General features: G+C 40.3%; 1 protein-coding gene across 6 annotated transcripts in view; it reads right to left on the bottom strand.

The window, feature by feature from the left end:
- The window catches only part of pcnt (pericentrin), an 86,852-nt gene that overhangs the window by 27,928 nt on the left and 44,096 nt on the right, over nucleotides 1-14,828 (bottom strand). For 4 of the 6 annotated variants that reach the window (XM_051707021.1, XM_051707022.1, XM_051707025.1 and 1 more), the window contains 7 exons: nucleotides 9,302-9,462; nucleotides 8,897-9,078; nucleotides 8,499-8,716; nucleotides 7,944-8,106; nucleotides 750-941; nucleotides 463-489; nucleotides 1-77 (listed from right to left, as the gene is read on the bottom strand). The exon at nucleotides 1-77 is cut by the window's left edge and continues 156 nt beyond it. In XM_051707021.1, the coding sequence (XP_051562981.1) occupies nucleotides 1-77; nucleotides 463-489; nucleotides 750-941; nucleotides 7,944-8,106; nucleotides 8,499-8,716; nucleotides 8,897-9,078; nucleotides 9,302-9,462 (1,020 nt within the window). The remainder of the gene's footprint in view (nucleotides 78-462; nucleotides 490-749; nucleotides 942-7,943; nucleotides 8,107-8,498; nucleotides 8,717-8,896; nucleotides 9,079-9,301; nucleotides 9,463-14,828) is intronic. The other 2 variants (XM_051707023.1, XM_051707024.1) reach the window with 1 other exon arrangement.

Genomic DNA, 14,828 nt, shown 5'->3' with positions numbered 1-14,828 from the left:
CCCACCGCAGTCCTTCTCTGCCTGCCGCTGCACTTCCACACACTCCTGCCCCAGGCGCTCGGCCTCCGCCAACAGAGCTGCACAGAGCCCAGGAGGACCAATAAATGAAAATGTAACAGCAGAGTGAAGACAAAATACTTACGCTCACACAAACAACTGCAAATGCAAATTAGGATGCAAACATGCATGGGAGCTGCAATTCATTTGTGCAATCTCAATGCACAAATAAAAGCACAGAAAACTGGATTGAGAACAAACTGGCAAAATTAGGGAAATAATTACATTTAAAATTTGCCCTTTAAAAAATTACCTTCAAAAATTTTAGTACAACTTAGAATGCAAACAAAGACTGAGCGTCAATAAAACACAAGTTTAAAATAAACTGCAAACATGAAACAGATGCATTTAGAGATTAAAATAAATGTCAAAATTCAACTTCTGTTTCAGATTGTCAATACAAACCTGTCTCTTCCTCAGCGTCGAGGAAGCCTACAGAGCAGAGAAAATTTGGAGGATCAAACTAAGCCCTACATAGCAAGCACATAAACGTTTCACTTGTAAATTTCAAGTCTGTCTGCAAAAACAACTGATGCATCTTTAACAGGCCATGACAATTCTGGCATGCCCTGAATGACAAAACTAAATATTACGCAATTACATGTTATAAAACACAAGCACAGATATAAACTAAATCATGTCAACCTAAATTAAATCACATCCTCTGAACCCTTGCTCCGATCCTCTCTCACCCTTCTCAGTGTCTCCGAGGCTGGCCGTTAGGGCTTCTCTCTGACGAAGTAGGAGAGCATGATTTTCGCTGACCTCCAGCAGTTGTATCCGAGTGCTCTCCAACTCCTCTGCCAGACGTTGCTCCTTTGTATTCTTCTGCTGAAGAGCCTCCTCTAGAGTGGCCTTCTCAGCTACATAGCCTTCCATCAGACCTGGAGGAACATGTAAATGCACACAGGAGAGCAAACTTTATTTGAAAGGAGGAAGCTATATCTTACTTTCAAAACCTAACCCCTAAACAAAAATTCCTCTACTCAAATGCAAATGACAAATATAAATCGTGCCGAATGCAAGTAAAAATTTCCTTCGGCAAGTAAACAGAACAGAGTTGGTTGCCTGTATGCCTGTAACTACAAATTTACATGGTTCAATTCAAATTCTAAAAATGACAGTCTGAACCTTGCTGATATAAGAGATATGTGCAATTCAAATCAAACCATCCAAAATCTGTTGACTCAACTTTTCTTGATTCAGGCCAAGTTTAAAGAATCATGAACCGAAACTGTGAGTTTGGTATCGTGAATGGAACCGAATCGTGAGATGAGTGAATCACTACACTACTAATATATACAGCTGAAGTCAGAAGTTTACATACACCTTAGCCAAATACATTTAAACTCAGTTTTTTCACAATTTCTGACATTTATTTGTAGAAAACATTTCCCATCTTAGGTTTTTAGTTAGGATCACTACTTTAAGAATGTGAAATGTCAGAATAATAGTAGAGAGAATGATTTATTTCAGCTTTTATTTCTTTCATCACATTCCCAGTGGGTCAGAAGTTTACATACAATTTGTTAGTATTTGGTAGCACTGACTTTAAATTGTTTAACTTGGGTCAAACATTTTGGGTAGCCTTACTCAAGCTTCTCACAATAAGTTGCTGGAATTTTGGCCCATTCCTCCAGACAGAACTGGTATAACTGAGTCAGGTTTGTAGGCCTCCTTGCTCGCACATGCTTTTTCAGTTCTGCCCACATATTTTCTATCGGATTGAGGTCAGGGCTTTGTGATGGTCTCTCCAGTACCTTGACTTTGTTGTCCTTAAGCCATTGCCACAACTTGAGGTATGCCTGGGGTCATTGTCCATTTGGAAGACCCATTTGCGACTGAGCTTTAACTTCCTGGCTGATGTCTTGAGATGTTGCTTCAATATATCCACATAATTTTCCTTCCTCATGATGCCATCTATTTTGTGAAGTGCACCAGTCCCTCCTGCAGCAAAGCACTCCCACAACATGATGCTGCCACCCCCATGCTTCATGGTTGGGATGGTGTTCTTCGGCTTGCAAGCCTCACCCTTTTTCCTCCAAACATAACGATGGTCATTATGGCCAAATAGTTCAATATTTGTTTCATCAGACCAGAGGACATTTCTCCAAAAAGTAAGATCTTTGTCCCCATGTGCACTTGCAAACACTAGTCTGTCTTTTTTATGGCAGTTTAGGAGCAGTGGCTTCTTCCTTGCCGAGCAGCCTATCAGGTTATGTCGATATAGGACTCGTTTTACTGTCGATATAGATACTTGTCTACCTATTTCCTCCAGCATCTTCACAAGGTCCTTTGCTGTTCTGGGATTGATTTGCACTTTCTGCACCAAACTACGTTCATCTCTAGGAGACAGAATACGTCTCCTTCCTGAGCAGTATTATGGCTGCGTGGTCCCCTGTCGTTTATACTTGCGTACTATTGTTTGTACAGATGAACTTGGTATCTTCAGGCATTTAGAAATTGTTCCCAAGGATGAACCAGTCTTGTGGAGGTCCACAATTTTTTTCTGAGGTCTTGGCTGATTTCCTTTGATTTTCCAATGATGTCAAGCGAAGAGGCACTGAGTTTGAAGGTAGGCCTTAAAATACATCCACAGGTACACCTCCAATTGACTCCAATTAGCCTATCAGAATCTAATTGGCTAATTGCCTAAAGGCTTGACATCATTTTCTAAAATTTTCAAAGCTGCTTAAAAGGCACAGTTAGCTTAGTGTATGTACACTTCAGACCCACTGGAATTGTGATAGTCAATTTAAAGTGGAACAATCTGTCTGTAAACAATTGTTGGAAAAATTACAGTGCATCTGGAAAGTATTCACAGTGCTTCACTTTTTCCACATTTTATTATGTTACAGCCTTATTCCAAAATGGATTAAATTCATTATTTTCCTCAAAATTCTACAAACAATACCCCATAATGACAATGTGAAAGAAGTTTATTTGAAATATTTGCAAATTTATTAAAAATAAAAAACGAAAAAAAAAAAAAAAAAAAAAAAAAAAAAAATCACATGTACGCAAGTATTCACAGCCTTTGCCAGGACACTTAAAACTGAGCTCAGGTGCATCCTGTTTCCACTGATCATCCTTGAGATGTTTCTACAACTTGATTGGAGTCCACCTGTGGTAAATTCAGTTGATTGGACATGATTTGGAAAGGCACACACCTGTCTATATAAGGTCCCACAGTTAACAGTGCATGTCAGAGCACAAACCAAACCATGAAGTCCAAGGAATTGTCTGTAGACCTCCGAGACAGGATTGTATCGAGGCACAGATCTGGGGAAGGGTACAGAAAAATTTCTGCAGCATTGAAGGTCCCAATGAGCACAGTGGCCTCCATCATCCGTAAATGGAAGAAGTTTGGAACCACCAGGACTCTTCCTAGAGCTGGCCGCCCAGCCAAATATATACACACACACACACACACACACACACACACACACACACACACACACACACACACACACACACACACACACACCTGGAAAACATTAAGAGACCACTGCAAAATTATTAGTTTCTCTGGATTTACTATTTATAGGTATGTGTTTGAGTAAAATGAACATTTTTGTTTTATTCTATAAAAGTACTGACAACATTTCTCCCAATTTCCAAATAAATAAAAATATTGTCATTTAGAGCATTTATTGGCAGAAAATGACAACTGGTCAAAATAACACAAAAGATGCAGTGTTTTCAGACCTTGAATAATGCAAAGAAAACAAGTTCATATAAATTTTTCAACAACACAATACTAACGTTTTAACTTGGGAAGAGTTCAGAAATCAATATTTGGTGGAATAACCCTGATTTTCAATCACAGCTTTCATGCTTCTTGGCATGCTCTCCACCAGTCTTTCACATTGCTGTTGGGTGACTTTATGGCACTCCTGGCACAAAAATTCAAGCAGCTCTGTTTTGTTTGATGGCTTGTGGCCTTCCGTCTTTTTCTTGATCACATTCCAGAGGTTTTCAATGGGGTTCAGGTCTGGAGATTGGGCTGGCCATGACAGGGTCTTGATCTGGTGGTCCTCCAACCACACCTTAATTGACCTAGCTGTGTGGCATGGAGCATTCTCCTCAGAGTTGGGGAACATTGTCAGAGCAGAAGGAAGCAAGTTTTCTTCCAGGATAACCTTGTACTTGGCTTGATTCATGCGTCCTTCACAAAGACGAATCTGCCCAATTCCAGCATTGCTGAAGCACCCCCAGATCATCAATGAACCTCCACCAAATTTCACAGTGGGTGCGAGACACTGTGGATTGAAGGTCTCTCCAGGTCTCCGTCTAACCATTAGAAGACCAGGTGGAGGATCAGTGATGATCTGGGGGTGCTTCACCATGGCTGGAATCGGGCTGATTCGTCTTTGTGAAGGACGAATGAATCAAGTCACGAACAAAGTTATCATGGAAGAAAACTTCCTTCCTTCTGCTCTGACAATGTGGTTTTTCCAGCAGGACAATGCTCCATGCCACACAGCCAGATCAGTCAAGGTGTGGATGGAGGACCACCAGATCAAGACCCTGTCATGGCCAGCCAATCTTCAAACTTGAACTCTATTGAAAACATCTGGAATGTGATCAAGAGGAAGATGGATGGTCACAAGCCATCAAACAAAGCCGAGCTGCTTGAATTTTTGGACAAGGAGTGGCATAAAGTCACCCAACAGCAATGTGAAAGACTGGTAGAGAGCATGCGAAGATGCATGAAAGCTGTGATTGAAAATCAGGGTTATTCCACCAAATATTTATTTCTGAACTCTTCCTAAGTTAAAACCGTAGTATTGTGTTTAAAAATGAATATGAACTTGTTTTCTTTACATTATTCGAGGTCTGAAAACATGGCATCTTTTTTGTTATTTTGACCAGTTGTCATTTTCTGCCAATAAAAGTTCTCAGTACTTTATAGAATAAAACAAAAATGTTCATTTTACTCACATACCTATAAATAGTAAATCCAGAGAAACTAATAATTTTGCAGTGGTCTTAATTTTTTCCAGAGCTGTGTATATGTATATATATATATATATATATATATATATATATATATATATATATATATATAGTATATATATATATATATATATATATATATATATATACACACACACACACACACACACACACACAGGTGAGCCAAAACATTATGACCACATACAGGTGAAGTGAATAACGTTGAGCATCTCTTAACAAGGCCACATGTCAAGGTCTGGGTAGATTAGATAAGCGAACAATCAGTTCTCATGGTCAAAGTGCTGAATGCAGGAGAAATGGGCAGGAGTAAAGACCCGAGCGATGCACGAGGGCAACGAAAGCTATACTGTCTGGTCCAAACTGACAGAAGGTCTACTGTGGCACAAGTCACAGATAATTTTTATGATGGTTACGGGAGGAATGCGTCACAACATAGTGCATCGCACGCTGCTGTGTACGGGGCTGCGTAGCCGCAGACCGGTCAGAGTGCCCATGATGACCCCTGTCCACCATCGAAAGCACCAGCAAATGGACACGTGAGCATAGAAATGGACCTTGGAGCAGTGGAAGAAGGTCGCCTAGTCAGATGAGTCCCGTTTTCTTTTACATCACGTGGATGGGCGTGTACGTGTGCAGCATTTACCTGGGAAGTGATGACACCAGGATGCACTATGCGAAGACGACAAGCTGGTGGAGGGAGTGTGATGCCCTGGGCAATGTTCTGCTGGGAAACCTTGGGTCCGGCCATTCACGTGGACATCAATTTGACATGTGCCACCTACCTAAACATCGTTGCTCACCAGGTATACCCCTTCATGGCAATGGTATTCCCTGATGGCAGTGACCTCTTTCAGCAGGATAATGCGCCCTGCCAAACTGCACACATTGTTCAAGAATGGTTTGAGGAACATGTTGAAGAGTTCAAGGTGTTGCCCTAACCTTCAAATTCCCCAGATCTCAAACCGATTGAGCATTTTTGGGATGTGCTGGACCAACATGTCCGATCCACGACGGCTCAACCTCGCAACTTACAGGACTTAAAGGATATGGTGCTAATGTCTTGGTGCCAGATATCACAGGACACCTTCAGGGGTCTTGTAGAGTCTATGCCTCGGCGGGTCGGCACTGTTTTGGCGGCATGCGAATAGGCAGGTGGTCATAATGTTTTGGCTTATCAGTGTAAGTACAGTATATTCAGACCCCTTCATTTTTTACACATTTTGTTGTTATGTTGCAACCTTATGTTAAATGCTTTAAATTATACTTTTTTTTTTTCACATCAATCTACACTCCATACACCGTAATGACCAAAAACCAGATTTTCTGATAACGTTGCATATATATATATATATATATATATATATATATATATATATATATATATATATATATATATATATATATATATATGACACACACACACACTGAAATATCACACTGAAGTATTCAGACCCTTAACTCAGTACTTAGTTGAAGCATCTTTGGCAGCGATTACAGCCTCAAGTCTTTTTGGGTATGAAGCAACAAGCTTTGCACACCTGGATTTGGGGATTTTCTGCTATTCTTCTCAGCAGATCCTCTCAAGCTCTGTCAGGTTGGATGGGGACCGTCGGTGGAAAGCCATTTTCAGGTCTCTCCAGAGATGTTCGATTGGGTTCAAGTCTGGGCTGTGGCTGGGCCACTCAAGGACATTCACAAAGTTGTCCCTAAGCCACACTTGCGTTGTCTTGGCTGTGAGCTTAGGGTCATTGTCCTGTTGGAAAGTGAACCTTCGACCCGGTCTGAGGTCCTGAGCGCTCTGGAAAATGTATTTTCTGTATTTTGCTGCGTTCAACTTTCCTTCAACCCTGACCAGTCCCCCAGTCTCTGCCGCTGAAAAACACCCCCACAGCATGATGCTACCACCACCATGCTTCACAGTTGGGATGGAATTGCACAGGTGATGAGCAGTGCCTGGTTTCCTCCAGACATGATGCTTGGAATTGAGGTCAAACAGTTCAATCTTTGTTTCATCAGACCAGATAATCTTGTTTCTTACTGTCTGACAGTCCTTTAGGTGCTTTTTTTATGTCTTGCACTGAGGAGAGGCTTCTGTCCGGCCACCCTGCCATAAAGCCCAGATCAGTGGAGTGTTGCAGTGATGGTTGTCCTTCTGCAAGTTTCTCCACACATGATCTCTGGAGCTCAACCAGAGTGACCATCGGGTTCTTGGTCACCTCTCTTACCAAGGCCCTTCTCCCCCGATTGAGAGTCTTGGTTGTACCAGACTTCTTCTATTTAAGAATTATGGAGGCCACTGTGCTCTTGGGACCCTTCAAATTTTTTTGTAGCCTTCCCCAGATCTGTGCCTCGACACAATCCTGTCTCGGAGCTCTGCAGGCAGTTCTTTTGACCTCATGTCTTGGTTTTTGCTCTGATATGCATTTTCAGTTGTGAGACCTTATATAGACAGGTGTGTGCCTTTCCAAATTATGTCCAAATCAATTGAATTTGCCACAAGTGGACGCCAATCAAAGTGTAGAAACATCTCAAAGATGATCCAGAGAAATGGGATGCACCTGAGCTAAATTTCAAGTGTCATAGCAAAGGGTCTGAATACTTATGTCAATGTGATATTGCAGTTTTTTATTTTTAAGAAATTTGCAAAGATATAAAAAAAATCTGGTTTTTGCTTCATCATTATAGGGTATGGAGCGTAGATTGATGTGGAAAAAAAAGAATTAAGCATTTTAGCAAAAGGCTAAATGTGGAAAAAAATTTATACTTTCTGAATGCACTGTATATGGCCATTAAGAATACTAATGGCTAGTAAATTCTCCTTTTTAAAATTTCTCAATTTTCTCAACACCAAGTATTCAAAAAGTTAATTCTGAGCCCTGAATGAGGGTTAGCAAAAAACTTCTAACCTTCAGCCTTGTGCAACTCAAGCTGTAGTTGGCTCTTCAGACTGGCCTCATGATCCAACTGCTCCAGGAGCTGAGAGTTTTGCAGCAGCAGAGATTCTCTGGCCTCACATCCGTCTCTGAAGCGCTCATCCAGTGCAGCCTGGAGGGCACACATTTGCTCCATCTACAACAGAGAAAAAGTGAAAAAGATATTGAAAGATTAAAAAAAAAAAAAAAAAAAAAAAAAATCATTAAAATAGAAATAAGTAGTTAAAAGAGTTCTTAAACAAAGCCATACAAATCTATCACATTATCCAGTTATGAATTATAGTCTAAATCACAGTGGGGATAGAGAGAGAATGCTTTTAGTATTTGGGCTGGTCATTTGATGTTAAAAATCACAGACCCCAGGAGGTGACCTGCTCCATGTGAAATAAATCAGCTCTTACTAGGCTGCTGATTTTGTTAAAACCTTATACACTCACATGAGATACACTAAAAAATGTTCCAGTGTAATCTAGCTGAATTCCAATTTATACAACTATGAAGTTGTTGGTGGGTCTGTGGGTGTTGCACCTGATGTGAGGACTCCGAAAGCAGCTCCAGTAGTTTATCCACGGCAGTGCGCAGGCGTGTGCAGGCTCCCAGCATGAGCTCCTCACCTTCTGTCTCCATCTCTCCCTCTGGCCCAGAAAACACACTCTCACACAGCCTCTGAGACAATTCCAGCCCCTCGTCCACCGCAGACGACCACGTGCTGCAGTCAGCATCTCCAACCATGCCAGACGAATCTCCTGAGAGAGGTGGCAAGATAACTACATTGTTAAAAAAATATTTGAAAACAGGATTGTCAATGGATAGTATTTTTATTTTTGAAATAATTGTGAAAATATTGCTTCAAATTGTGCATCTCAATGGCTATCATTTAATGGTATTACTGGTCTGTTAAAAATTTCAAACCAAGTAAAACGCACCCATTTCATGTGGGTCACGGCTACTCCTGGCTGTCCTGGTCTTGGGTGTTTCATCTCCAGGGTGACCACCTGTTGCACATGCCCCTAACTTGCAGCTGATGTGCTCCTCCGTTGAGATTGTAATCCGAAGCATATCCATGAGCATTCGCTGTAGTTTGTCACGAGCTGTTTGCAGGTCTTTTCTGATAACAGTAAATACCAAAGATTTACTGATTAATTCATTATAAAAGCAGTTTATCTACAACAGTAGCAAGCTCTTAAGACACTGCATTGATTGGGGGATGCACATCCTCAGTGCTTTGAGTAACTGTATTACTTGTATTCAAATCACCCTCTTAACATTGACTCTGAACAGTTACAGTTCCCTCAACACCCTTTCTTCTGCATTCATGCAGGTCAGCTGACCTTTGCTGTGTGGCTGTGTTGAGGTCTGCTCTTAGCATGGCCAGTAGATTGTCTCCCTCTTGGTTCTCCCGGTCTCTGCGCTGCAGAAGCGTCTCCAGCGTGTCCATCTCTACCCGCTTGCCCTCAAGTTCCACCTGTAGGCAACTCACTTCGGTGCGTAGCTGAGGAAAAGGCACGAGAAACATCACACACAGGAAACCAGTCATCACACAGACAGGAAATGTTTAAGCATTTAACTGAGGCATCAATGCATCATCAGTAACGTTCGAGGAACAGGCAATGCCGTCAAGAAGACATCAGCACCATAAAATGTTTGTCCCCAAACTGAATAAAAAAGGACTGTCAGTGAATGTTCCTGTAGTTCTACAAAATGTACAGCTCATCCTTAGAGCCTGAACAATCAAAAGGGTGGGGGGGGGGGGGGGGTGGCAGCAAGTTTGAATGTGACAATGTAGCGTGCATTTAAATAAGACTCTTTCCTTTTCCCAGTAATAAAAAACAGTATCTCCAAACGAGCAGTTCAGGTTTGCAGCCCCTAATGACGTCAAAAGGGGAAAGGTACCGCCCATGGCTGGCAAAGAGATCCGCCCTCAATAAAACCTGAGCGAGCAGCGCACAGTCCGCCATATTTATCTCCTCACTAGAGCCACTTGTGCTAACTTGGACTGCTTCATCAACTATGGTCAACACAAGGCTGGATTTGCTTCAAAGCTAAGGATCAAGGATGGATCGATACCAACTCTCCGTGACCCAAATTCAGATTTGCAAGTCGTAAGTTTTGCAATTCATAATTTGGCTTTCTGGATTTGCTTGTTTGCACGTTGCGCAAAAAATGCTTGTTGTGAAAACACTGTGCTTTTGTAACGTAGCAACTAGTCCCTAACTACCTTATTCCATAACAATGAAGCTGTAGCTCTGTTTTAGTTACGATATAAACTGATTGGCATCCTCCACAGTCCCGCTTGAGTAGTCATGCAGTGAAGATTTTGCCTGTAATAAAACCAGTCATTATTTAAAAAATGATTATGAAATGATAGTGGTGTTTTCAACAACTATGGCTGTTTTTCATATTTCATAAATCAACCTTTGTTATGCACAATACAGTAAGATGATTGACAGTGTGTTCTCCATGTTATTTTTAATATGTTTAACAGTTTAAGTTCTCCTGCATTGTCGTCGCCAGGGTATCCATGGCACCAGCAGGAAAGGCACAGCCCACTTCCAGAAAGGGGTGTGGGGAGCAGCAGCTCCTTTGCATTTAAACATACAGACACTAAAACAGCCCATTTGGAACAGGGCTACAAAAGAGGGGTATAAAGACATAGTAGAATAAACGATCTTTGAGGTATTTTGAGCTGAAACTTGACAGACACATTCTGGGGACACCTGAGACTTGTATTACATTGTGTAAAATGGGGCATAATATGTCCCCTTTAAGACCTTTTTCAAGACCTGAACAAATCAAATTAATACCGTATCCCCATACCAAAACAAACCTACACAATCTCAAAATACATTATGTATCACAGTCTATTAATTAAACAGGCAGGGGCACACATTCAACGTGGCCTTAACATTGCTTTTCACTAAAACAGGGTAGGCTATATGCATGTTTAAAATACTCAAAACATGTTTTCCACAAATATATCACATTAAAATTGGTTTATATACCATTATATAAATAAATACAAATTAGTGGTCAACCAATATTGGATTTTACTGATACGACAATGTGTTGAAAGAAAGTCGGTTAATCTGCCAATAGTTTTTAAAATTGTTAGCCTATATTAAATGTTTTTAGTCTTTCCTTCCTGTTATGGGGAGGGCTAGACAGAGGCTACAAGAGTCCAAATTGAATTAAATTGCAGATGCAGTTTATGGTGCAACCAAAATACCAATAACCAGGAAAAATATATATATTATTCATAGCACAGAACTTTAAACTTTAAAGGCTGAAATACACCGGGGACTCTTATTTTGAAATGTATGCACTTCACCGCTTCCAGGTGCTCATTCAGGTAAAGGGAAATAAAATGTGCTATCCTACAATAACCTACAACATATTACAATTAAAATTAAACATTGTCATATTTTATCAACACTACATCATCATCACCATCATCATCATCATCATCAACTGTTGATCTTTAGGGATAGCTTGTCATAAACTTCCGATATAGCCCAATGATTGCGAACTGCTCTGCAATAGCTGGAAACACGCACAACCCCCCGTATGACTGGAGAAAATACATCAGTGCCACGTTTTCACTTTGAAGGACGTAGCGCATGCATTTATTTAATTAAATCGTATTATTTTGAAGTTTGATCATCACGTTAGGTCATATCACGATTCCTGTCTTTCTGCCCCCAAATTTAAGATCTGTTTAAATGATAATTAAGACTTTTGTTCTATCATTTAAGATATTTAAGACTTTAAGGATCCGTGGGAACCCTGTAATATTTTGAGCAGCAGCATCCTAAACACCCCTTTAAAACAGCAACAAAACTATCTGGTCTTGCCAGGAAAGGAAAGGCAGATTAACAAATGTTTGGATTCTTGAAAATCTAACTTTCTCTATTTACAGGTCATGTGAAGCAAAAACACAACTGAAGTTACATGCTAGTCAGAATGCATAATTAGTGTTGTGAATAGGGGATTGCCTAGGTTCAGTGATGGGTAGACTATTCTTTTGTCGACACACCTAGAAATCAATAATAAGAAGGTCACTGGATTTGATGTAGACATAGTATTTTCAAAGTTATACATCAGCAGTTATATATCATCATGAGAAGGAATGGTCTAATCATTTGAGTGGTGCTTTTGTCCAGAAATTCAGAAGCGTGAATCGTAAATCTATTTAACATGGTGTTAAAACATGAATGGAGTTGCATGTTTTACCCCGTTATGCTGATAAAGCTCTAGGCCCTCCATCAATGACAGTTTAACAAGTATTTCTTATGGGAGAGTTTCTAAAATTATGGACAGGTACAATGAGGCATGTAAAACAAATGTACAAACACCATCCATGTGTGCTAACAGATCAGAACAGTCATATTAATGAATCAATGTCACAAATAAACAGTCTATCACGAAAGCACAAGTCCATTCATTTACATTTTTAAAACGGAGTACAAAAGCAATTTGCAAAACTAAAACTAACTTTACCGCACTAACGCTATCAGTTCGGCATTTATGTGTGGATTGGATTGTGACTATGAAATGACGTGTATTTGCGCACGTTTATGCATTTGATAGACAACACCCTTCCAAAACACACAGCAACACATGTTTATGACACACAGAGTGATAATTCAAATAGTAATTAAAATGTATTTGTCAGGAGTTATGTATGCAATGTAAAGTTGAGAAAACATGCAAGCACATTCTTGCAATTCAAGCATAATTCTTTAGATTTGACTTGCCGCCACATCCTCACACGGTTCTACACCAGCACTGTAGAGCGCATCCTGACTGGCTGCATCTCTGCCTGGTACGGCAATAGCACAGCCCACAACTGCAAAGCCCAGCAAAGGGTGGTGCGAACTGCCAGACACATCATCGGAGGTGAGCTTCCCTCCCTCCAGGACATATATACCAGGCGGTGTGTGAAAAAAGCTCGGAGGATCATCAAAGACTCCAGCCACCCGAGCCATGGGCTGTTCTCACTGCTACCATCAGGCAGGCGGTATCGCAGCATCAGGACCCGCACCAGCCGACTCCATGATAGCTTCTTCCCCCAAGCAATCAGACTTTTGAACTCTTGATCTCTCACGATCAAAATACATCAGCACTGCACTTTATTAATCTTATCTCACACTGGACTGTCATAAGTTATATTCTCTTAACACACTGGCAACTGACTATCAACCGACAGCCTGAATGTCAATACAGTACAATACAACCTACTGTAAATTTTATATATACTATATATACTTTTTTTTTATTGTATAATGTGTATTCTATATTGTGTGTATTGTATAATGTACATTGTATGTTATTATTTGTATATTGTGTTGTGTGTATGTATATATTAGATTTTAAATTGTGTTGTGTAAATCTGATGTTTATTGTAAATTGGTATATGTCTCATCACTGTCACGACTCCTATGTAGCTCGGAACTGCACCCAAGAATTTCATACACTATTGAACTTGTGTATATGGTTGTGTGACAATAAAAGTGATTTGATTTTTGTTTTGAATCATTTGCAGTGGATAGGATATTAAGTTTACAGGAAGGCAGAATTTACATTGCACAGTAATGTTTTTGCCCAGTGTCTCCTTAAAAGTGAAATAATTATTTTAATCCAGTGGTCAAATGCGGAGTGAGAACGACCCATCTTCTGTGTAATTTTCTGTGGCTAGTATCATGTCTGTGTGCACACAATTCCACAACCCTCCCACTCTCTTCCAAAAAACAAATGTACTGATCATACTGACTGACTGACAGACCAGCATAAGTTTGATTAAAATGAAAAATGAATCAATAAATTATTAACAATTTACAGCCATTTCATGATTAATATGTAATCATGTTATTCTCCTTATGTGGTTTCAGCAAACCGATCACAAAATGTTTTGGATCCCATTTACACCCTCATCAGTCTTTAGTGCTGTCCACTTGTGATCGAATCACCTCAAATGCATCTAAATTCCAGGTGTAAATGGGGTCTTGTCACAAAAATTTGGCAAACATAAACAAAAAAATGTCTAATGAAATGTCTATTGAATGTACAGGTGCATCTCAATAAATTAGAATGTCATGGAAAAGTTCATTTATTTCAGTAATTCAACTCAAATTGTGAAACTCGTGTATTAAATAAATTCAATGCACACAGACTGAAGTAGTTTAAGTCTTTGGTTCTTTTAATTGTGATGATTTTGGCTCACATTTAACAAAAACCCACCAATTCACTATCTCAAAAAATTAGAATATGGTGACATGCCAATCAGCTAATCAACTCAAAACACCTGCAAAGGTTTCCTGAGCCTTCAAAATGGTCTCTCAGTTTGGTTCACTAGGCTACACAATCATGGGGAAGACTGCTGATCTGACAGTTGTCCAGAAGACAATCACTGACACCCTTCACAAGGAGGGTAAGCCACAAACATTCATTGCCAAAGAAGCTGGCTGTTCACAGAGTGCTGTATCCAAGCATGTTAACAGAAAGTTGAGTGGAAGGAAAAAGTGTGAAAGAAAATGATGCACAACCAACCGAGAGAACCGCAGCCTTGTGATTGTCAAGCAAAATCGATTCAAGAATTTGGGTGAACTTCACAAGGAATGGACTGAGGCTGGGGTCAAGGCATCAAGAGCCACCACACACAGACATGTCAAGGAATTTGGCTACAGTTGTCGTATTCCTCTTGTTAAGCCACTCCTGAACCACAGACAACGTCAGAGGTGTCTTACCTGGGCTAAGGAGAAGAAGAACTGGACTGTTGCCCAGTGGTCCAAAGTCCTCTTTTCAGATGAGAGCAAGTTTTGTATTTCATTTGGAAACCAAGGTCCTAGAGTCTGGAGGAAG

Source organism: Myxocyprinus asiaticus, chromosome 9, assembly GCF_019703515.2.
Source record: "Myxocyprinus asiaticus isolate MX2 ecotype Aquarium Trade chromosome 9, UBuf_Myxa_2, whole genome shotgun sequence".
NCBI lineage: Eukaryota > Metazoa > Chordata > Actinopteri > Cypriniformes > Catostomidae > Myxocyprinus > Myxocyprinus asiaticus.
The sequence above is the reverse complement of the archived record's forward strand: the minus strand, read 5'-3'. Positions and strand labels throughout refer to the sequence as shown.